At 55.6% G+C, this 23,025-nt stretch overlaps 2 protein-coding genes across 9 annotated transcripts; both read right to left on the reverse strand.

Moving 5' to 3' along the window:
• Positions 1 to 18: 18 nt before the first annotated feature.
• Positions 19 to 6,524, reverse strand: FDX2 (ferredoxin 2). Of its 3 annotated transcripts, XM_054539644.2 has the most exons (6): positions 6,044 to 6,524; positions 5,827 to 5,906; positions 5,519 to 5,573; positions 5,201 to 5,307; positions 659 to 746; positions 19 to 448 (listed from the first exon to the last, which is right to left on the reverse strand). In XM_054539644.2, the coding sequence occupies exons 2-6, from the start codon at positions 5,867 to 5,869 to the stop codon at positions 292 to 294; spliced, it is 450 nt and encodes a 149-aa protein (XP_054395619.1). In that variant the 5' UTR covers positions 5,870 to 5,906; positions 6,044 to 6,524; the 3' UTR covers positions 19 to 291. The 3 variants fall into 3 exon arrangements, with proteins under 3 accessions (XP_054395619.1, XP_024092612.1, XP_063575999.1); XM_024236844.3 differs by lacking the exons at positions 5,827 to 5,906; positions 6,044 to 6,524 and adding an exon at positions 5,661 to 5,826; XM_063719929.1 differs by lacking the exons at positions 5,827 to 5,906; positions 6,044 to 6,524 and adding an exon at positions 5,779 to 5,817 and having other exon boundaries at positions 5,201 to 5,368.
• On the reverse strand, positions 6,021 to 22,992 carry RAVER1 (ribonucleoprotein, PTB binding 1). Of its 6 annotated transcripts, XM_024236840.3 has the most exons (14): positions 22,717 to 22,992; positions 20,302 to 20,368; positions 18,472 to 18,941; positions 13,349 to 13,540; positions 13,120 to 13,249; positions 12,616 to 12,710; positions 11,473 to 11,560; positions 10,991 to 11,202; positions 10,801 to 10,894; positions 10,598 to 10,725; positions 9,110 to 9,184; positions 8,039 to 8,182; positions 7,499 to 7,582; positions 6,021 to 7,409 (listed from the first exon to the last, which is right to left on the reverse strand). In XM_024236840.3, the coding sequence occupies exons 1-14, from the start codon at positions 22,984 to 22,986 to the stop codon at positions 7,263 to 7,265; spliced, it is 2,196 nt and encodes a 731-aa protein (XP_024092608.2). In that variant the 5' UTR covers positions 22,987 to 22,992; the 3' UTR covers positions 6,021 to 7,262. The 6 variants fall into 6 exon arrangements, with proteins under 6 accessions (XP_024092608.2, XP_063575997.1, XP_054395616.2 ...); XM_063719927.1 differs by having other exon boundaries at positions 6,021 to 7,582; positions 22,717 to 22,981; XM_054539641.2 differs by lacking the exon at positions 8,039 to 8,182 and having other exon boundaries at positions 22,717 to 22,980.
• Between the last annotated feature and the right edge of the window lie 33 nt (positions 22,993 to 23,025).

Raw genomic sequence — 23,025 nt, forward strand, 5'->3', positions numbered from 1 at the left:
CCAAGGACACTCAACATGCTGGGGCCTGTGTTATCGATTTATTGCAGCTCCAATGAGTCCACTCCTACTCACACCCTGATTCTCAGGGGCTTGGGGAAGGCCACCCCACTAGGGGCCCTGTCCCTGCCAGAGCCTGGACATGGGACTCTCTCCCAAGCAGGGGTGTTGTCCTTCACAGGGGCTTCCATGTCTCTCCTGGGCCTGTCCGCGCTCTGGGCAGGGCTGGCACCTGGCTATTCCCTCCATCTGGGCTGTGGGCCATGGCAATGTGGAATGGTTCAGGTGTTCATGTCAGTGGGGCTTGGGGACGTGGCCATCCACGTAGAAGTTCCTGGTGATCTTGGGCAGGGTGAATTCCGCTCCTTCCAGCTCCGGCGTCAGCACGATCTGGCAGCCCAGCCTCGAGTTCTCCTGGAGGAGGGGGGCCATGTCTAGCATGTCGTCTTCCCTGGGGTGGTGACACGGGCAGTGTTAGCCAAGGGCAAGCTAGCTGGGTGGGTGGGGGGCCAGAGGCGGGGGAGGGAGGAAGCTGACTGAGCGCAGGGGGTAGTGGTGGGGGAGGCAGCTCCCCTTCCAGGAACTGGAAGTGGGGAGGACGGTGGGGGCTGTTGAGTGCTCCAGGGTGAAGCTGCCAGCTAGGCAGGGCTGACCCACTCACCTCTCCTCGGGAGGAGGCAGGAGATCCAGGTGGTCTTCACTCACGTACACATGGCAGGTGGAACAGGCCAGGGAGGCTTCACAGGCCCCTAGGGGTGGGAAGTGAAGGGGGTGCAGGTGAGTGGCAGAGTCAGGAAGGGGCTGCTATGCGAAGGGCGTAGAGGAGTAGACCTCTCTTCCACCGCATGCCTCACGTCTCCCTCCTGGGCCTGCAGCTCCACTGTGTGTACCAGACACTGTGTCATGTCGTCAGCTAGCTGTTCCCCAGTGTGTAGAGTTTACAAAGGGACATCCGGGAGGCCCCATTTCCCAGGGACTCCCTAGCAGGCTGAGATGCAGAACCATTAAGGAGCATGGACTTGGCTGCCAGGTAGCTGAGAGGGGAAAGGCCAGGCAGGCTCCCCGCAGCCTGTGAGCTCTTGCTGTGACCCTATCACTGTGCTGGGCTAATGTGTCCTCACCTCGCCGCTGCTCTTGGAGGATGGACCGGCTGACTCAGCAGTCAGTGTGGTGGGGGAAGGAATCAGGGATTAGGATTTTTTTTTTTTTTTTTTTTTGAGATGGAGTCTTGCTCTGTTGCCCAGGCTGGAGTGCAGTGGCGCGATCTTGGCTCACTGCAAGCTCTGCCTCCCGGGTTCACGCCATTCTCCTGCCTCAGCCTCCCAAGTAGCTGGGACTACAGGTGCCCGCCACCATGCCCAGCTAATTTTTTTATATTTTTTTAGTAGATATGGGGTTTCACCATGTTAGCCAGGATGGTCTTGATCTCCTGACCTCATGATCTTCCCGTCTCAGCCTCCCAAAGTGCTGGGATTACAGGCGTGAGCCATCGCACCCAGCCAGGATTTTTTTTTTTTTTTTTTGAGACAGGGTCTCACTCTGTTGCCCAGCCTGGAGTGCCGTGGCTCAGTCATAGCTTACTGCCTCAACCTCCCAGCTCAAGCAATCCTCCCACCCCAGCCTCCCGAGTAGCTGGGACTACATGTGTGCACCACCACACCTGGCTAATTTTTTTTTTTTTTTTTGAGGTGGAGTTTTGCTCTCTTTGCCCAGGCTGGAGTGCAATGGTGTGATCTCGGCTCAATGCAACCTCTGCCTTCCAGATTCAAGCGATTCTCATGCCTCAGCCTCCCAAGTAGCTGGAATTACAGGCGCCTGCCATCACGCCCAGCTAATTTTGTATTTTTAGTAGAGACGGGGTTTCGCCATGTTGGCCAGGCTGGTCTTGAACTCCTGACCTCAGGTGATCCGCCCATCTTGGCCTCCCTAAGTGCTGAGATTACAGGTGTGAGCCACTGCACCTGGCCGTATTTTTTTTTTTTTTTTTTTTGTAGAGACGAGGTTCATCATGTGGCCCAGGCTGGTCTCAAACTCCTAAGCTCAAGCAATCTGCCTGCCTTGGCTTCCCCAAATGCTGGGACTACAGGCATATGCTACTGCACCAGACCAGGAATTAGGATTGAAAGAGACAGAACCCGAGGTTTTCTGCTGACCACCTGCCCTTGGTCACACCCCCACATCCTCTGATCACAGAGACCAGTACTTGGGGATCATGTCCCTCCTGGCCTAAAACTTTCCAAAGGGTTTTCACACTCAGAATAAAATCCAAACTCCTTCACTTAGTCCTGCAGTTCCCCCATCCCCCTCATTCATTCCTTTGTTTTCCTTTGTAATTTTTTCTTAGAGATGGAGTCCCACTCTGTTGCCCAGGCTGGACTGCAGTGGCACAATCTCAGCTCACTACAAGCTCCGCTTCCTGGATTCAGGCCATTCTCCTGCCTCCGCCTCCCAGAGTAGCTGGGACTACAGGTGCCTGCCACCACGCCTGGCTAATTTTGTTTTTGTATTTTTAGTAGAGACGGGGTTTCACCCTGTTAGCCAGGATGGTTTTGATCTCCTGACCTTGTGATCCGCTCGCCTCGGCCTCCCAAAGTGCTGGGATTACAGGCGTGTGCCACCACACCTTGCCAAGCCACTTACATCTACTGGCCCAGCACAGTGGCTCATGTCTGTAATCCCAGCACTTTGGGAGGCCAAGGCAGGCAGATCAACTGTGGTCAGGAGTTTGAGACCACCCTGGCCAACATGGCAAAACCCCATCTCTATTAAAAATACAAAAACTTAGCCGGGCATAGTGGCGGTGCCTGTAATCCTAGCTACTTGGGAGGCTAAGGCAGGAAAATCACTTGAACCCTGGAGGTGGAGGTTGCAGTAAGCCAAGATCATGCCATTGCACTTCAGCCTGGGTGATAGAGTGAGACTCTGTCTCAAATAAATAAATGAATAAATAAATCTATCTCACATTCCAATCTCTGTCCTAGACTATTGGCCACTGGATTCCAGAACAGAACTTTAGGTAGGCCTTTCATAACCCCTCCCAACATATCTTCCCCTTTAATGATAAAATCAGGATCCCTGATATATTCATCCCAAAAGCAAACCCTGTATATTTTCTTCCAGACAACCCTTCCCAAGTTGCTCATAATTATGTATTTACCTGTGGGATTATTGTCCCTATTAGGCTGAAATGGGTGTGAGATGACAGAGGCCTTATTTGTTTTGTATATTGCTGCCTGACGTGCAGTAGGTATTCATAGAAAGGCAGCACAGATTAGTGGCTAAAATGGACTGGTGAGTCAAGTATTGTCACTCACTTGCCCTTAGACCAGGTCTACTTAACCTGGGGTTTAGTTTCCTCATCTATAATAGGGAATAACAGTCTCTACTACTCAAGTTGTCATGAAGATTCAGTCAGTGAATATGTATTAACATGGTTAAAGACATGTATATATATATATACACGTATATATACATACATGTATATACGTGTATATATATATATTTTTTTTTATTGAGATAGAGTCTCGCTCTGTCGCCCAGGCTGGAGTGCAGTGGCGCGATCTCGGCTCACTGCAAGCTCTGCCTCCCGGGTTCACGCCATTCTCCTGCCTCAGCCTCCCAAGTAGCTGGGACTACAGGTGCCCGCCACCACACCCACCTAATTTTTTGTATTTTTAGTAGAGACAGGGTTTCACCGTTTTAGCCAGGATGGTCTCTATCTCCTGACCTGGTGATCTGCCCGCCTCGGCCTCCCAAAGTGCTGGGATTACAGGCGTGAGCCACCGCACCCGGCCTTTTTTTTTTTTTTTTGAGACAGAGTCTCGCTCTGTCACGCATCCTGGAGTGCAGTCAGTGGTGCCATCTTGGCTCACTGCAACCTCTGTCTCCCAAGTTCAAGTGATTCTTGTGCCTCAGCCTCCCAAGTAGCTGGGATTATATGCATGTGCCACCACGCCCAGCTAATTTTTGTGTTTCTTGTAGAGACAGGGTTTCGCCATGTTGGCCAGACTAGTCTCAAACTCCTGTCCTCAAGTGATTCGCCTGCCTCGGCCTCCCAAAGTGTTGGGATTACAGGCGTGAGCCACTGCACCTGGACAAGAAACTTCTATTATTATTTTTCTCTCAACAAATTATCAAACATCTGTTACATCCTGACAGGCAACAGATAAGCATGAATAAGAACATGGGTCTCCAATCTCACTGGGGGACAGATGACAAAGTAGGAAACAAAACAGCCTGGCATTGTGGCTTGTGCCTATAATCCCAGCTACTTGGGAGGCTGAGGTGGGAGGATCACTTGAACCCAGGAGTTCAAGGCTGCAGTGAGGTATGATTGCATCATGGCACTCCAGCACTGGCGACACAGCAAGGATCCATCTCTTGAAAAAAAAAAAAAAAGTGACAAGTGCTATATATCATATCATACTGATAAAACAGAATAACTAGGGCATGGGTACTTCAGCTGGGCTGAGGGCAATGGGATTGTTAGGGACATGACATTTACATTGAGGTCTGAAGGATGAGAAAGAGCCAGAATGTTTGCTGGGAAAGCAATTCAGACAGAGGGAACAGCAAATGTAAAGGCCCTGAGGCAGGAATGAGCTTGGTTGTTTGAGGAACCACAAGAAAGCCAGTGTGGGCTGGGCGCGGTGGGCTCACGCCTGTAATCCCAGCATTTTGGGAGGCTGAGGCGGGTGGATCGCCTTTCAGGAGTTTGAGACCAGCCTGGCCAATGTGGTGAAACCCCGTCTCTACTAAAAATACAAAAATTAGCTGGGATTGGTGGTGGGCGCCTGTAATCCCAGCTAGTCTGGAGGCTGGGGCAGGAGAAACGTTTGAACCCGGGAGGTGGAGGTTGCAGTGAGCTGAGGTGCAATAAGCCATTGCACTCCAGCCTGGGCAACAAGAGTGAAACTCCATCTCAAAACAACAACAACAAAAAGAAAGCCAATGTGACTAGAATACAGGGAGGAAGGGGGAAGAGAACACAAAATCCTGGGAGCCAGGAGTCCTAGTGATCTCTAATAAATGCTTAATAAATAAGAGCTTGGCAACAGAGGAGGCCGTGGTGAGGGGTTTGGATTTTAGTCTATATTTGGTGGGAAAAAGACGTGAAGAGACACACCTGATTCGTGTGTGTGTGGTTTTTTTTTTTTGGACAAATGGATAAGGACCTCCTTAATTCCCTCTGCCCAGTTCCTACCTTCCAGGTCCACCCCGTGGCGCTGGGCCAGGTGGAGAACATTGTCCCCGACTCTGCCGCTCACTGGGATCCGCTGGCCTGAGCGATCTACGAACACCACGTTCACCCTGGGGACAGATGGAGGTGCGAATGCCGAACTGGATGATGGGCTCAGGGCCCGGGTAGAATCTAGGGTTAGGAAGTAGGAATTGAGGCTTGACGCACAGGTACTGAATAGAGCAAAGCAGAAGGGGGACCTCGAGATGAAGCTACAGGGCAAGTGGGGACCAGAGGAATTCCGTGGGATGAGGAATGGGGGACTTGGCCCCCTGCACTCACACGTCCGCGGGCCGCTCCAGGCAGCCCGCGTCCTCTTCTCCCGCCGGGCGCGAGCCTGGAAAACACGGTTGGGTGAGCTGCTGCGCCGAGCCCCGCCGGCATCTGACGGATTAACGCTGCCCACCCCGGACGCCCCAGGTACCTGTCGCTTGAAACTTTCTGGTTGTCCCCGGCGCCACCCCCTCCCCCGACCCCGAAATGCCCCCAGGTCTGTTCCACCAGGTGCCCCTGGCAGCCTGCAGCAGAACCCTGGCACTCACGCCTCCCCGGGTCATGGAGGCAGCCATGACATGCATCACGTGACTCACCGACTGAGCATGCGCCGCGCCGGGGAGGAGAGGGAAAGCCCATAATTAATGGAACTTAAGCGCAGATGTTTGCTTGGGGCCTGCGGTGACCAGGAGGGAAGAACAGGGCGGGATCCAGCTCAGGTAAACCCGCGGGGCCATCCCAGACCTCCGACTCAAGCCCACTGTTTGTCCCAAGAATCAGCCAACTCTGATTTCTTTAAAACCATTTACTTACAAACTTTAATTCAGCAAAGGTCCGTGTGGGGAGACTGGGGTGGGGTCGGGGGAATAGTCCCCTTGGAGTGGATGCGGACCCCCAGAGTCAAGGGAGGGAAGCTGGTGGCCCAGTTGGCTGGGGGCAAGGCCCAGGGTCACCTCAGGTCGACAGGTCCTGCTGGTGGGCGGGCCCAGAGCTTATCTTCATGGAGTGCTAGTTTCTGGCACTGGGCTGAAAGGAGGCCAGCTCCAGGGATCTGGCCGGGGGTGGGCGGACAGAATTCAAGAATTAACCTTCAACAAGGGAGTGACAGCAGAGGCTCCGGGAGATGGGCACAATGTCCGACTCCCACAGACAAGACAGCAGGGGACTGGCAGAGAAAGCCCATCTCTGCACCGAGGCCCAGGCAGGAGGGGGTGGTGGGGCCGGTTAGCCAAGATGAAGGCTTTGCCGTTCTACTGTCCCCAGGGTGGAGATCCTGGGTAGGGTGGCCCAATCCCTAGGCCAGAGCTGTTTGGTCCATAGTCAAGCTCCTAGAGCTCAGCATCTGTGGCTCTGGCCAGCAGGGCCTGGGGCCCAGCTTTTAAGGCATCAGAAGGGGAGGGGGCTGCGGCAGGGACCCCGGGCCCCGGGGCTGGGGTATAGGCCAGATGGGCAGGCAGGGGCAGGAGACAGCCATGCCTGCAGCAAATGTGGGAAAAACAGCTGTTTCAAACCGCAAAGTGTGGAATGGTGGCCCGGACAGGCCGGGCCTTGAAGGAATCAGAGCTGGGGGCTGTCCGGGGTGGTTTGACAAATAAAAATTAGAAAAGGAAACAGAAGTCAGTTGTCAAAGTTAAAAAAAAAGGAGACAGTCTCTGTATCTTCACGGGAGGTCAGGGAAACCTCCAAGGCACTCGAAAGGCCAAAATTACAGGAGCAATGAGGCAGGAGGGCTCCGGAGAGACGGGCACAGTGGAGGAGGAGATGGGAGGAGGGAGGGAGAGCAGGCCAGGGCCCCTCTCTCTTAAGGCTGCAGGGTTTCAGCGTGGGGAGCAAGCCAGAGACGTAATGAGGCCTCCAGACTCCCCCACACCCCTTGGGCTCCTGGGGCTCCGGCTGATTGGTCAGTAAAGTCTTTCAGAGATTTTTCTATTACTGAAAGAGAGAAAATGGTTTAAAAAAACACAAAACAAAACACCAGAAAACCCAAAAGCGATTTGGTGCAGGCCCTTGAGTTATCTCTGGTGCCAGCCACTTAGAAAATCCTCTTCCGCTTCAGGTAGGAGTCCGCGTAGTGGCCGCCGAGGCCCTGGGAGTGCTGGCCCACATAGCTGCCTTCTGGGCTGGGCTCGGGCGAGGGCAGCAGGTGGGCAAAGCTGCGTTTCTGGCCACCCAGTGGGGTCTGGAGATAGAGGGCAGGGCGGGGCGGGTCAGGGGCCGCTGGGGGGCCGGGGCTCCCCAGCCCTGCATGTCCCCACCCCCCGCCCGTACCTTCAGCAGGTGGCTGTGACCATTAGGCCCTGGGCTGAGGCCCAGGAGCCCTTCTCCGGAGCCCAGCGGGGAAGAGCCGATTGCCTGGGAGAAATGGAGAGGTGGAACAGGTCACTCCCTGGGGGCCAGAGGAAGCACCCACCCCGCACCCCGCCCACTGCCCCCCCGCCCTGAGGGAAAGCGAACGGTTTCAGGTTCAAATCTTGCTTCTGCTACTTTCTAGCTATGAGACCTAGGGCCAATTGCTCCATTTTATTTGAGCCTCGGTTTTCTCATCTGTCAAATGGGGCCAGTAGCACCCACAGCCTGGGCTGTAGAGGGAGGAAGTGACAGAAACCCTGGAAGGCTGGCAGTGCTAGGTGCTTGATGCAGAGTGGATAGAGGACAATAGGATGTTGCTACTCCACCCTGGGCAAGACTGACCCCCTGTCACCACCCCAGCTTTGGCCTGGGCACCAAGGGTTACAGAGCCCCGGTGGCAGGCACCCCCGAATCCTAGCTGTCCCAGGGGGCCTGTGCTCGGCCAGAGAGGTCCCTCACCTTACTGAGGTGGCTCTGCTTGAGGCCAGCCTGCAGGCCGCTGGTGAAGTAGGAAGTGGGCGAGCCTGAATAGAAGTGAGACAGGGGGCCCCCACCACTCCCACCGCTGCTCCGTTCGCTGAAGCCACTGGGCGGGGGGGACATCTGTAGAAGAAGGGCCGGTGGAGTGAAGCAGACAATTGTAGTACCCAGCCCTTTGTATACAATTCTCCCTCCGCCTCCCAGGTTCAAGCGATTCTCCTACCTCAGCCTCCCGAGTAGCTGGGATGACAGGCATGCGCCACCACGCTCAGCTAATTTTTTGTATTTTTAGTAGAGACGGGGTTTCTCTATGTTGGTCAGACTGGTCTCATACTCACGACCTCAGGTGATCCGCCCGCCTCGGCTTCCCAAAGTGCTGGGATTACAGGCGTGAGCCACCACGCCTGGCAATTCTGGGCTTTGCAAAGACTAGCTTTGGCTAATAGGACTGAGGAGAGCTGGCACTTGGGTACCCGCCTCCTCTTCCTCCTCCAGGAACCCGGGGATCATCACTGCACGAATGGGCACAGAGAAACTGCTCTAGCCTATGGACGCCAAATATGTGAGGCCACATAGCTCACTGAGACCCAGGTGAGTGCCAGGGACTGCCCACTGCCCTGCAGAGTGGCAAGAAGTAATACAATGCCTGGCATGGTGTGGTGGCCCATGCCTGTGATCCTAGCACTTTGGGAGGCCAAGGTAGGAGGATTGCTTGAGCCTAGGAGGTCTAGACCAGCCTGGGCAACATAGGGAGACTTCATCTCCATAAAAAGTACAAAAAGTAACCATCATGGTGGTGAGTGCCTATGGTCCCAGCTACTAAGGAGGCTGAGGTAGGAGGACTGCTTGAGCGCAGGAGTTTGAGCCCACAGTGAGCTATGATAGAGCCACTGCACTCCAGCCTGGGCAACACAGTGAGATCCTGTCTCAAAAAAACCCACAAAGAACACACAAAATACAAGGTCTGCCATTCTAGGCTACTAAGTCATGGCACAGCCTGTCATGTAGTAAAAGCTGATTGCTACACATGCCATACCAGGTGGCTCTTACCTTGTGTCGGCTGGATCCGTGAGGCCCAAGGGCTGGTTCCCGTGGGTGGGAGAAGAGCCGCCGAGGTCCCACGTCCTGAATGAAAGTGGGAGAAGCACATTGGGTTGGAGTCTGTCCCAGCCTCACCCCTGGCTGAACTCCGTGGCAGAGCTGTCGTCGGGGAAGACAGTTCCCACCACTGTGGGACCAGAAGAGGCAAATTTGGGGCTGGATGCAGCTCGGCCCCAGGGATGGCTGCTGTGAAGGGGGGTGCCCCCCATGGGCCTAAGTGTTTGGAGTTTCCCAGGCAAGCTGGGAATTCGAGCTGTGTGGATTCTTGCAGTTTTCCTGTGTTGGCGTTAATTCCTGTTGTTACTTGTTTAAAATCCAGAGGGGGCCAAACATCACCCAAGTGACCTGTGGGCGGCCAGTTTGCAATTTCTTTCTTTTTTTTTTTTTTAGATGGAGTTTTGCTCTTGTTGCCCAGGCTGGAGTGCAATGGCACAATCTCGGCTCACCACAACCTCCGCCTCCCAGGTTCAAGTGATTCTCCTGCCTCAGCCTCCCTAGTAACTGGGATTACAGGCATGTGCCACCACGCCCAGCTAATTTTATATTTTTAGTATAAAACATAAATTATATTTTATATTACATATAAAATATATTTATTATATATTTTATAATATATAATTTCTCCATGTTGGTCAGGCTGGTCTTGAACTCTCGACCTCAGGTGATCTGCCCGCCTCGGCCTCCCAAAGTGCTGGGATTATAGGCGTGAGCCATCGCACCCGGCCCAGTTTGCAATTTCTGACCTGCCAAGGAGGTTGGCATCATAGAAGAACCAAATCTCCAGGGGCACAGACAGGAATCAAAGGTGGGAGAGAGGGACAGAAAGGGCAAGCCCTGTCTCTGGGGAGAGACAGTGTGGCCTAAGTCCTCTTGGGAGAGAAAGACAGACAGACGCAGGATGACAGACAGACTGAGACGCAAGATCCTCCAGGTCTTGGGAATGGACAGACAGGCAGGTGGACCGGAAGCAGGGGGTGATGTGCAGACAGACAGGAAACTTAAGGGCATGAGGCTGGGCGCGGTGGCTCTTGCCTGTAATCCCAGCACTTTGGGAGGCTGAGGCGGGTGGCTCACTTGAGGTCAGGAGTTTGAGACCAGCCTGGACAACACAATGAGACTCCGTCTCTACTACAAATTTAAAAATTAGCCAGGCATGGAGGTGCGTGCCTGTGGTCCCAGGTCCTCAGGAGACTGAGGTGTGAGGATCGCTTGAGCCCAAGAGGTTGAGGCTGCAGTGAGCTATGATCGTACCACTGCACTCCAGCCAGGGCAACAGAGGGAGACCCTGTCTCTAAAAAAAAAAAAAAGCAGAGACCATATCTGGCACGTTCCCTGCCGCCTCCCTAGCACATGGCCTGGCATAGTCAATCCTAGAGAAATATCAGTTTGGAGAATGATTTGGCCTTAGGGGACAGAGAGCTGCAGCCAGGCACTCACCGAGGGGTAGTCGAAGCTGTAGCTGTCAGACAGCCCTGGTTCGGGGGGCAGGCGGGCGCTGCTGAGGGGGCTGAGCAGGCGGGACTTGAGCTGGAAGGCTTTGCTGCTGCTGCCGCCACCTCCAGGGGCTGGGGGGTTAGGTGGGGGGCCCTCAGCTGGGCGGCGGCTTCTCCCGGCGCCTCCCCAGCCCCGGGCCTCCTTACCCGCCAGGTTGCTGGCCGGGAGCAGGCTGTGTAAGTTCAGGTAGGGATTCAGGGGAATCCGGTAGTCCTTGGGGGGCTCCCCCAGCAGTGAGACCTGCGGCAGGAAGGCCGGATTCGAGAGGGCCCCTGGGAGACGGGACCCTGTGGAACAGGAGGCTGGTGTGGTACCACGCACAGGGCAGGGCCTTACCCCAGGGGGCGTTGGCAGAGGCCCACCGTCTTTCTGGAGGCCTCTGAGGCCAGAGCCTCGGAGCCCCACAGAGGCGGGGGGAGGAGTGAGCTGGGCCGCTGGGGGACCCAAGCCCAGGGCCTCCCGGTCACCCCCAGCAGGGCCAAGCACGGATGGCAGCAGGGGTGGTGGCTTCCCTCGCCGGGGCGGCAGCTCCGGGGGCAGGCCCCCTCCTAGGGAGGGAAGGAGGATTTCAGGGGCCCAGGCTCACAGGACCCCTCTCCCCAGGGCCCTCCAGCTCCCACCTGGACCGGGGCCCAGTAGTCAAGAGACAAATCCATGCTGGTCACTGAGCAGAGCTCATCCCTGGGCCCTGAGGTGGGGCACCCAACTGATGGACCAGGGCGCTGGGACCCAGAGGTTGGGTCACTCGCCCAAGTCCACGTAGCAGGGAAGGAAGGGGAAGTGGCTGGGGCACACCGTGTGGGCAGGGTCTGCGTTACCTGCAGGCAGCTCCCCGAGGAGGGGGTTGGCTGGCTGGGCCCCAGGCTGGAGGGCGCCCAGGGGTGAGTCTCCCAGGATGCCGGGCTTCTAGGGACAGAGCACAGACAGTTGCAGATGGGGGCAGGGTGGCCCAGGGAAGCAGACAGGTGTGGCCCAGAGTCTTGGCAGACACACCCCAACTCCAGGGCACGGCCGGTCCTGGGCAGACAGGCATAGGGTTCCCCAGTGCCCGCCACACTCCAACTCTATCATTGTCCCATCAGCCATGGTGACCGAGGGTCTCCTGAGCGCCAGGCCCCAGTTCCCTGGCCAATGATTACAGCACAGTATCAACTGCAGCCACATGGAATGGGACAGCCACACAGTGTTTCAGCCACTTTTAGTCACAGAAGGCCAGACCCACAAGCTCACATACTCTGTCAGTTACCACCAGACAGACACACCTGACTTAGAATCCAGGGAACCACACCAGACAGGGCGGAGCATGGGTGTATGTCTATGTGTGTGTGTGTCTGTGTGTGTGTCTCTCTGTGTGTGTGTGTGTGTGTGTATGTCTTTGTTTCTGTGTGCATGAGTCTGTCTTGTGTCTCTGTGTGTGTCTGTGTCTATATGTGTGTCTTTGTCTATGTCTTTGTGTGTCTATGTCTGTGTATGTATATTTGCATCTTTGTATGTGTGAGTCTATATGTATACCTGTGTTTCTAGGTGTGAGTTGTGTGTGTGCGTGTGTGTGTGCGCACACACTGAGGGGATAGACCTGGAGTTTTTTCCCCAGGTGGCTCTTCAGGGGAGCTTCTGAGCAGAGTCTATTCACAAACTGGTGCCCAGCAGCGGCGCTCCCACCCCACACCCAGTTTCAGGCTGTAAATGGGCGTGTCCAGGTCCCCTGACCCCACCCCAGGCACCAAGTCCAGGGGCGCTCTCCAGAATGGAGGGAAAGATGGCGAACCATCATGAGCAATTGCCGGAGGGGGATGGGGATGTGGGTGGGAAAGGCAGGGGTTGGGGGGAGTCAGCCTCACCCGGGTTCTGGGCCCCCAGGGCACAGCCAGAGGTCCTCCCACCCCACCGATTGCGCCAGCTGTGTTGAAAAGAGCCTGTAGGGGCTGTAGAGCGGTGGGTGAGGGGGATGTGTGTGTTACCTTCTGGCCCTGGGTCTGCAGGGCGAGCTGCAACAGCGCCGTGGACAGGGCTGGCCCATTGAGCAGTGGCATGGCTGGGGGGGCACCCAGGAGGCCTGGAGGGAGACATAAGAGGATGTGTGGGGGTCCCTGTGTCCTCCCTGCCCCGCCTCACGAAACACAGCCCTGAACCCGTTGATGGGGCAGGAAACTGAGGCTCTGGGGCCGGGGGGTAGGCAGTGGACTTGCCCAAAGGAAGGGCCTAGAAGGGGCAGAGGCTACCCCAGTGAAGGCCAGCCCCCTCTTGTCAGCACCCCACCTCACTGCAGGCTGCTGTGTGGCCCTGGTCCCGGCCCCCAGTTGTGGACAGCAGCAGTTCCCCCTATGACTCCATACTCCCCCTCAGCCCTACTCCTGGGGCTCCTGTCACTGCAGCCAAGATGAGCAGTTTCGGGGAGTGCCAGGGACAGCACTGCAGCCCCTGTTCTGCACAGTCAGTGGGGCCCCCGCCCAGCCCCACCTTACCCTGCTTCCCCCCCGCACTGCCATGGAGCAGGGGGTTGAGCAGCAGCTGGAGGGAGGCAGATGGGCCCAGGTTGTTGAACAGCTGCAGGATGTTGGGCTCGGGGAGGAGTCCTTTCCCCCGATTGAGGGCCTGCAGGAAGGAACAGAAGCAGCTCAGAGCGCCGCCGGGGCCCTGACATCCCCATGGGGCTCCCATCCAACCCCGCCACCCCTGCCCGCACAGGCTTACCGTGGCCTGGGCAGCGATGAGAGCGGCCAGCATACTGCGGCCAGGGGGCCCAGGGGCGCAGAAGGAGACTCGCAGGTGGCTGCCCCCCAGGGACAGGCCGTCCGCCCGCTGCTGTGCCTCCTCCGCCATCTCAGCCGTCTCATACTCCAGCACCGCAAAGCCCTTCAGCTGCCCATCCTGGCCACACGCCAGCTGCCGGAGGAAGGCAGGCAGTCATGAGCATCTGGGCAGCAGTAACTGCACCACCCCGGGAAGTGACAACCGTAACCAGACTCAGCTGCCCCATAAGGGTGAACTCCATGCCAGGCCTCCACTGCCCTGTGCCTCATTCCTGCATCAGCTCATCTGATTTTCCCAATGACCCTGGGAGGCTGCATCATACCCATTTCTCAGAGAAGGCAACTGAGGCACGGAGAGGTCAGCACACCCAAGGCCGTGCAGCTGGAGGGATGGCAGAGCTGGGAGCTGCCTCGCCACCAAAGCCAAGGCCACACAGCTGGAGGGAGGGCAGAGCTGGGAGCCACCTTGCCACCAAAGCCAAGGCCACACAGCTGGAGGGAGGGCAGAGCTGGGAGCCACCTCACCAACAAAGCCAAGGCCACAGGCGGATGCGGTGGCTTACACCTGTAATCCCAGCACTTTGGGAGGCCGAGGCGGGCAGATCACCTGAGGTCAGGAGTTCAAGACCAGCCTGACCAACATGGAGAAACCCCGTCTCTACTAAAAATACAAAATTAGCCAGGTGTAGTGGCACGTGCCTGTATTCCCAGCTACTCGGGAGGCTGAGGCAGGAGAGTCACTTGAACCTGGGAGGCAGAGGTTGCGGTGAGCCGAGATCGCGCCATTGCACTCCAGCCTGGGCAACAAGAGCGAAACTCCGTCTTAAAAAAAAAAAAAAAAAAAAAAAAAAAAAAATAGAGATAATCAGCAACGGGTGGGGAAGGAAAGACTCTCGTTCCAGACAGTGGCCAAGCCAGGTAGCAATGCTAAGGGAGGTGGTTGGGCCTGGGCCCTGGCACTTGCTGAATGCCCGGGCAACGAAGGTGCAGGTAGCAGCCCTTCACCTCTGCCCACGCCCTGTGCCAATGTCTGGGCACAGATCTCCCGTAACCACACCCATCGGTTTTTTGTTTTTTTTGTTGTTGTTTTTTTTTTTTTTGAGACGGAGTCTCGCTCTGTCACCCTGGAGTACAGTGATGTGAACTCAGCTTACCGTAACCTCCGCCTCCTGGGTTCAAGTGATTCTAATGCCTCAGCATCCTGGTAGCTGGAATTACAGGCGTGCACCACCACGCCCAGCTAATTTTTGTATTTTTAGTAGAGACGAGGTATCACCGTGTTGGCAAGGCTGGTCTCGAACTCCTGACCTCAAGCGATCCACCTGCCTTGGCCTCCCAAAGGCTTGAAGACTTCTCAAGGCTTGAGAAGTCTTCTGAAGGCTTGAGAAGTTTCAGAACTTGAGAAGTTTCAGGCATGAGAAGTCTTCTGAAGGCTTGAGAAGTTTCAGCAAGCCTCCCAAAGGCTTGCTGGATTACAGGCGTGAGCCACTGTGCCCGGCCATAAACACACCCATCTTCGGGATGAGTGGAGAGAGACTCAGAGGGGTCGTAGCTGGGATTAAAGGCACCTACCACCACGCCTGGCTAATTTTTTTTCTATTTTTAGTAGAGACAGGGTTTTTTTTTTTTTTTTTTTTTTTTGAGATGGAGTCTCGCTCTGCCACCCAGACTGGAATGCAGTAGTGGGATCTTGGCTCACCACAACCTCTGTCTCCCAGGTTCAGGTGATTCTTCTGCCTCAGCCTCCCAAGTAGCTGGGACCACAGGCACATGCCACCACACCCAGCTAATTTTTTTTTTATTTTTAATAGAGATAGGGTTTCACCATGTTAGCCAGGATAGTCTCGATCTCCGGACCTCGTGATCTGCCCACCTCGGCCTCCCAAAGTGCTGAGATTACAGGCGTGAGCCACCGTGCCCAGCCATGAGACAGGGTTTTATCATGTTGGCCAGGCTGGTTCCAAACTCCTGACCTCAAGTGATCTGCCCGCCTCAGCCTCCCAAAGTGCTGGGATTACAGGCATGAGCCACTGTGCCCGGCCTCTACATAAAATTTTAAAAATCAGCTGGGCATGGTGATGCATTCCTGTAGTTCCCCAGCTACATGGGAGGCCAAGGTAGGAGGATTTCTTGAACCCAGGAGGTCGAGGCTGGAGTGTACTCCTCCAGCCTGGGTGATAGACTGAGAACCTGTCTCAAAAAAAAAAAAAAAAAAAATTAAATTTAGTGAATGTTCGAGTGGAGGAATGAATGGGCAGCTGTTCACAATAACCTGATCATGAAGCACTGCCAGCCCCATTTTGAGATGTGGAAACAGGCTAGGAGAGTACCTGTAGCTGGTCATGACCCTGTGACCTTTGATCTCCAGATAAGAAGGTAAGGCCAGGCTGGTGCAGTGGCTCATGCCTGTAATTTCAGCACTTTGGGAGGCCGAGGCAGGTGGATCACCTGAAGTTAGGAGTTCAAGACCAGCCTGGCCAACATGGCGAAACCCCATCTCTACTAAAAACACAAAAATTAGCTGGGTGTCATGGCAGGCGCCTGTAATCCCAGCTACTCGGGAGGCTGAAGCTGGAGAATCACTTGAACCCAGGAGGCGGAGGATGCAGTGAGCCAAGATCGCACCCCTGCACTCCAGACTGGGTGACAGAGTGAGACTCTGTCTTAAAAAAAATAAAAACATATAAAAAAAAAAAAGGTGAGGCCATTGTGCTAACTCATCTTCTGTCCTGAGCCCGCACAGGTGGCCTGGTACGTAGCAGGCCTGGTACGTAGTAGGTGTCCAAGAGAAGGCAGCAGAACGAATGAATAAGTAAACAGAGAGGGTTCCCATGGCTCATGGATACTCAGTTTTTGGTTTTTTTGTTTCTTTGAGACGGAGTCTCACTCTGTCGCCCAGGCTGGAGTGCAGTGGCACGATCTCCGCTCACTGCAACTGCAGCCTCCTGGGTTCAAGCAATTCTCCTGTCTCAGCCTCCTGAGTAGCTGAGATTACAGGCGCGTGCCGCCATGCCTGGCTACTTTTTTTTGGTTGTATTTTTAGTAGAGACGGGATTTCTCCATGTTGGTCAGGCTGGTCTCAAACTCCTGACCTTAGGTGATCTGCCCATCTCAGCCTCCCAAAGTGCTGGGATTACAAGCATGAGCCACTGCGCCCGGCCTGTTTTTTGTTTTTGTTTTTGTTTTTGTTTTTTTGAGATGGAGTGTTGCTCTGTCACCCAGGCTGGAGTACAGTGGCGCGATCTCAGCTCACTGCAACCTCCGCCTTCCAGGTACAAGCGATTCTCCTGCCTCAGCCTCCTGAGTAGCTGGGATTACAGGCCTGCACCACCACACCTGGCTAATTTTTTTTGTATTTTTAGTAGAGACAGGGTTTCACCATGTTGGCCAGGCTGGTCTCGAACTCTTGACCTCAAGTGATCCACCTGCCTCGGCCTCTCAAAGTGCTGAGATTACATGCATGAGCCATCTCACCCAGCCTGTTTCTTGTTTTAAATATAGAGATGGTGTCCCACTATCTTGCCCAGGCTAGTCTTGAACTCCTGGTCTCGAGTGATCCTCCTGCCTCTGCCTCCCAACAGACACCTAGTTTAAATGGGGCACCAATACCCCACTTACATGAGAAGGACCCACTCAAGCCCACAGAGCTGGGGGTCCGAGCCCAGGACTATCTCTCTCTCTGTTTTTGAGATGAGGGTCTAGCTCTGTTGCTCAGGCTGTAGTGTCATGGTGCTGTGGTGCGATCATGGCTCACTGCAGCCTCGGACTCCCAGAATCAAGCAATCCTCCCACCTCAGCCTCCTGAGTAGCTGGGACTACAGGCACACCATCATACCTATCTAATTTTTGTATAGAGAGGATTTTACCATATTGCCTACACTGGTCTCGAACTCCTGGGCTCGAGGGATCCGCCCACCTCAGCCTCCCAAAGTGTTAGGGTTACAGGTGTGAGTCACTGCGCCTGGCTAGGCCTACCCCTTCTAAGCCTCTGCACTGGCCTCCTCTCACTGGCCCAAGCTCTGGAGCTAGGCTGCGGTGTTCTGATCCCAGCTCTGCCAGACCCTTGTTGTTTAACTCTAGGCAAGTTACTTGACCCCTCTGTGCCTTGGTATCCTCACCTGAAAATGGGAGTGATACCTGCCTCTCAGGGTTGCTACAGGATGAAGCAACTGAAGGTTACGTACTCAGAGTCCACAGCAAGTGCTGGGGGAATGTCCCCTTTGGGATCTCTGGGGATCAAGACCTTCTGGGGGCTCTTAGAGAGTGAGTCTGGCCTATTCTCGCCCCACTGCGCCTGTCACAGGGTGAGGCACACACACAGAAGTGCCTGGCATGTGTGGCTTGAATGAACAAGGGACTGTTTTGCCAACCCATTGTGCAAGTATCGAGTCCCTGCTTATGGAGGAGGGAAACTGCAGATCAGAGAGCTAGTGACTGGCCCGAGCTCGAGGGCGGGGCTGGGATCTGGCGAAGCCTCAGTCTCTGACCTCAAGGCTCAAATAGACTGTGGGCTCTTCTGCAGCCTCCTCAATGCCTGGCCCAGGTCTGCGACCCCATGGGAGGTTTGATGAGGGTACCAGTGAATGAGGAGGTGAGTGGTGAGCAAGCCTTGCGATCCATAGTTACAAGAGTGGCCTCGCCTGCATCTGATAGAGGGACAGTGAGGCCTGAGGCTGCAGAGGGATTCAAATCCCCTGGCTGGGTGCGGTGGCTCACACCTGTAATCCCAGCACTTTGGGAGGCCAGTGTGGGTGGATCACCTGAGGCCAGGAGTTCAAGACCATCCTGGCCAACATGGCAAAACCCCATCTCTACTAAAAATATAAAAATTATCCAGGCATGGTGGCGGGGCGCCTATAATCCCTGCTACTCTGGAGGTTAAGGCAGGAGAATCGCTTGAACTGACGAGGCAGAGGTTGCAGTGAACTGAGACTGTATCACTGCACTCCAGCATGGGTGACAAAGTGAGACTCTATCTCAAAAAAAAAAGGCAGATGACTCCAAAGACTCCCTCAGGTGCTCTGGGCCTGGCACCTGCTCCCCAGTGCTCTCCACAGGGCTCACCTGGCAGAAGGTGGGGCTGTGAACAGCTGACAGCGCCCGGCACAGAGCATCCACATCGTTGAAGCCAGGTGGCAGGCGGTCCACACAGAGGCAGCGGGAGTGGAGAAGGGCAGGCGTCAGTTGCCCGGCATCCGTCCAGTGCACGTAGAGGGTGCGTGGTCCCAGTGGCTTGCCCAGCAGGTCCGACTTGGCACGGGCGGCCGAGTCCTTCTTCATGTACTCGGCAAAGCCATAGCCCTTGGAGTGGCCAGTGCGCTCACTGTAGACCAAGAAGCAGCGCTCCAGGCTGCCGAAGGGCCGCACCAGCTCCTCGAACTGCTGCTGTGTGAGGCTGGGGGGCAGGTTGGCCACGCACAGCAGGGCATCCGTGGGCTGCAGCTGCACCGACAGCTCGCGCTCCCGCAGGCGGCTCTGGTGGAAAGCGTTGATTGCGGCCTCGGCCTGCTCCCCATTCAGCAGGGTCACGAAGGCTGAGGTGGGAGGAGGGCAGCGCGAGGTCAGCCGGGCCCCGAGGGCCTGCCCCTCCACCCCGCCACCCTGCAAACCAGGTGGGACCTCCAAATGCTGGGCATCTCAGGTGCCTACCGATCTGAGCAGTTGCTAGCCTTGGCAACTCACACAGGCGAGAGTGCCTGCCATTGACTCCAGGTTCCACGAAGCCCACTCCCTCTCCCAGCCCTGAGTCCACCTGCACCCACAGCAGCGCTCACCAACTGTGGGCCTCGCTCTGTCCTAAGAAGGCCGTGGGTCACTTGGGTGATACCAAGGGCAGTGGTTAAGCCCATGCTCACTGGGGCCCAGATTTAAGCCCCAAGCCCCAGGTGGCTTTGGGGGTATCAGTTTCCCCATCTGTCAAATGGATATAACTTAATCATCACAATCACCATTTTGCCAGAGAGGAAACGGGCCCAGAGCAGCACCCCTGTGCCCGAGTAGGGGAGCCCGGACTTGAACCCAGGCAGCCGGACTCCAGAGCCCCACTCTACACACCGCCTACCCCTGCCACCTTTCCAGGCCACCAGTGCCCCTGAACCCTGCTGCCACGTGCTGCCCCAGATTTGCGATCCACCCAGCGGCCGTAGGAAGCTTTGTTCAAAATGATAACCAGGTCACGCCACATCCATCTGGTGGCTTCTAGCTGCAGGGTGCAGTGCAGCCTGCGTGGGCTCGCTGACCTCCCCTCCCATCTCACCACTGCTACCTGGACCACGCTAGGCACGCTCCAGAGGGGCCTTTGCAGCTGCTGTTCCCTGAGCGTGGAACACTGAGCCCCACCTCCTCACCTGGTTAACCTGGACCCACCCAGGTAGAAACCCTGTCTCTACTAAAAATACAAAAATTAGCCGGGCGTGGTGGCACATGCCTGTAATCCCAGCTACTCGGGAGGCTGAAGCAGGGGAATGGGCTGAACCCAGGAGGCGGAGGTTGCAGCAAGCCGAGATCGCGCCACTGCACTCCAGCCTGGCGACAGAGCAAGACTCCATCTCAAAAAAAAAAAAAAAAAAAAAAAAAGACCATACAAGCAGGGATGACTGGCTGAGTGAGGTAAGAGGGGTAGGAAGAGAATGAACCCACAGCCAAACGTTGTCAAGAATTAGCTCAATGCCAAGCGAGTGGAGTAGGAAGAGAATCAGCCCGATGCCCAGTGTTCTCCAAGGAGAACATGAAGGTTGTCCCAAGATGACAGGACAGGCAGATTGGGGCAACCTGCCATGTTGGCCTGGGGGGCAATACTGGGCCTGAAGCTCAGAGCAGCAGACAGTAAGCTAGGCCCTCCCATCTTCAGGGACGGTCACTCCCTGCCCTGGCCCGCCCCATGGCCCCACAAACCTGTCCCTTTGTATTTGTCCACAAAACAGTATTTGAGCTCATAGTCACTGAGCAGGTCATGTACTTCCTGTGGAGATACAAGACAAAAGACAGGGAGTTACTGGAGATGGAAGGGGGCAACCCAGTGCCGCTTCATAGCTGCCACCAGCTATAAAGGCAGGTCAATTACCACCCCCCATTTTACCAATGAGGAAACTGAGGCTCGATGCAGTAATTTGGCCAAGGTCATTCTGCTCATACCTGGCAGAGCTGGGATTCAGAACCTGGCTGCAGACTGTGCTATTACCCAGGCAACATGCTCTTAGAGGGTATACCTTTAGCTGGCTGGGCGGGGTGGCTCACCTGAGGTCAGGAGTTCAAGACCAGCCTGGCCAACATGGTGAAACCTTGTCTCTACTAAAAATACAAAAATTAGCCAGGAGTGGTGGCGCACACCTGTAATCCTAGCTACTCAGGAGGCTGAGGTAGGAGAATTGCTTGAACCCAGGAGGCAGAGGTTGCAGTGTACCATTGCACTCCAGCCTGGGCGACAAAGGGAGACACTGTCTCAAAAAAAAAGAGGCCGGGCTCACGCCTGTAATTCCAGCACTTTGGAGGCCGAGGCGGGCGGATCATGAGATCAAGAGATCGAGACCATCCTGGCCAACAAGGTGAAACCCCATCTCTACTAAAAATACAAAAATCAGCTGGCTGTGGTGGCGTGCGCCTGTAGTCCTAGCTACTCGGGAGACTGAGGCAGGACAACTGCTTGAACCCAGAAGGTGAAGGTTGCAGTGAGCAGAGATCAAGCCACTGCACTCTAGCCTGGCAAAAGAGTGAGACTCCATCTCAAAAAAAAGAGTATGCCTTTAGGGAAGTCATTTAACCTGCATGAACCTCCTTTTGCAAGGTTCACTGTTTCCAACAACTCTGTAAGTGAAGTATTAACAAACTCATATTGTATATGAGAAAACTTAGGCTAGGAGAAGTGAAGAGATCTGCTGGAGGCCATGCAGTTGGGCAGCGCAGCCACCCATGGGTACCTCACTGGGGAGCCCACCTTCTAGTAAGCCCCACATTGTGTGGGTTCACATGCCTCCCAATTTCCTCCTGCTGATAAGGCTGCCCTCTTACAAGCCAGCTCATTTATTTTTCTTTTTTTTAGAGATAGTGTCATGTTCTGTCACCTAGGCTAGAGTGTAGTAGCACGATCATAGCTCACTGCAGCCTCAACCTCCTAGGCTCAAGTGATCCTCCCACCTCAGCCTCCTGAGTAGCTGGGACTACAGGCACGCACCACCATGCCTGGCTAATTTTTAAAAATTTTTTTTTAGAGATGGGGGTTTCACTATACTGCCCAGGCTAGTCTCGAACCCTTGGGCTCAATACAGCCTCTTGCCTCAGCCTCTCAAAGTGCTGGGATTAAAGGGATGAGCCATCGTGCCCAGCCTCTCAAGCCAGCTTTGAAGGCAAAGTGCTGGGGCCTGCCGGGGCCAGACACACTGTGCATCTTGCAGGAGAAACAATGTGTTCCCAGCTGAGAGACTGCAGACACTGAGAGGAAGACCCAGAAAGAAACCTGACCATCCTTAATGATCCCTGTCCCGATCTGTCCCCAAATTCAGCCCCTCCCAACATCCCTGGGGTCCCACTAGCCACGTGCCCACCCGGTGTGCTGGTGGCCCGGAGAGCAAGGAATCTCAGCAGCAGGAAGCGAGAACCTATTTCACCGCCATAGGGCAGGGCGGTATAGATGCCATTTCCCTGGGTCCAAAGAGCATTGGGAAGCGCTGCCCCATGCTGGCCCCATGAGAAGGGCACTCCTAGCAGGAAGACTAGCCACGAGGGGCTCCATAGAACACAGGCCTCGCTTCCTTCCTGTAGGTCTGTAGGCTGGTGGCAGGAGACCCCATTTTCCCAAATTAATTATGAGGTTTTGGGGGCTGAGACCCAGGGGCTGCTGTAACTTCCGGATTTATCTAAGAGCAGTGAATAAACGGGTGATATGGAGGGGCGTACTCTCCGCAGTCCTGAAACTTCTGGATTTGAGGTCCCGCCACCCTGTGGTAGAGTGGGTGGAGAAAAGCATCATCCAAGCAGGGGGCAACTGGTGGTCCAATGTACCAGCCCATTCGCAATTCCCCAACAGGACCAAAGCTGTCCGCCCCCTTCCACTCCCCGCCCGCTTCCATCACTTGGTGTCGCCCAAGCCTGTGGTCGCCCCTAGCAACGCCCTCCCTCACTTCGCAGTCGGTTTCCCCTTTCATCATCGCCCCCCACATCCCGCTCTTGGTCTCTCCCGATCCCGCGTGGATCCGGTGCTTGGACGCCCCCGCCAACGACCCCCGCGGACCTGAGCGTTGGTGTCGCCCGGTTCCCCCCGCGCACGCGCACCGTGGTATTTCCCGCCACGCTCCTACACCGCCCCCCCCATACCTGGTTGGTCACGTCCCCCGGGAGGCCCCGGATCAGTATCTTGCGGCGGTTACGGAACTGGCGCTCGGTGTGTTCCAGGCGTTTCCGGATCTCTTCTGGATCTAGAGGCGGCAGCTCTTCTTCTGGCGCCCGGCGCTCCGCGGCATCGCCAGCTTCGACTTCGGCCCCAGACTTAGGGCTCAGTGGGGGCCGGAGAGTAACGGACACGTCCGCCGCCATCTTGGGAAACCCGGCGCCTTCTGGGACCAGCGAGCCGGGGCGGAGCGGCATAGAGCGGCAACGAGGGCGCGCCCGTCGATTGGCTGGGAG

Source organism: Pongo abelii, chromosome 20 (genome assembly GCF_028885655.2).
Source record: "Pongo abelii isolate AG06213 chromosome 20, NHGRI_mPonAbe1-v2.0_pri, whole genome shotgun sequence".
Taxonomy (NCBI): domain Eukaryota; kingdom Metazoa; phylum Chordata; class Mammalia; order Primates; family Hominidae; genus Pongo; species Pongo abelii.

Bases quoted from the DNA above. Each gene is read 5' to 3' on its own strand.
- FDX2 (XM_024236844.3), bottom strand. From the start codon at position 5,814: ATGCATGTCATGGCTGCCTCCATGACCCGGGGAGGCGTGAGTGCCAGG. The intron at 5,574-5,660 runs GTACCTGGGGCG...CGTGTTTTCCAG, and splicing joins CAGAAAGTTTCAAGCGACAG to GCTCGCGCCCGGCGGGAGAA. The intron at 747-5,200 runs GTAGGAACTGGG...TCCCACCCCTAG, and splicing joins CCACGGGGTGGACCTGGAAG to GGGCCTGTGAAGCCTCCCTG.
- RAVER1 (XM_063719926.1), bottom strand. From the start codon at position 22,935: ATGGCGGCGGACGTGTCCGTTACTCTCCGGCCCCCACTGAGCCCTAAG. The intron at 11,203-11,472 runs GTAACGCAGACC...TTCCCTCCCTAG, and splicing joins CCTCGGGGAGCTGCCTGCAG to GAGGGGGCCTGCCCCCGGAG. The intron at 8,183-9,109 runs GTAAGAGCCACC...CTTCTTCTACAG, and splicing joins ACGGATCCAGCCGACACAAG to ATGTCCCCCCCGCCCAGTGG.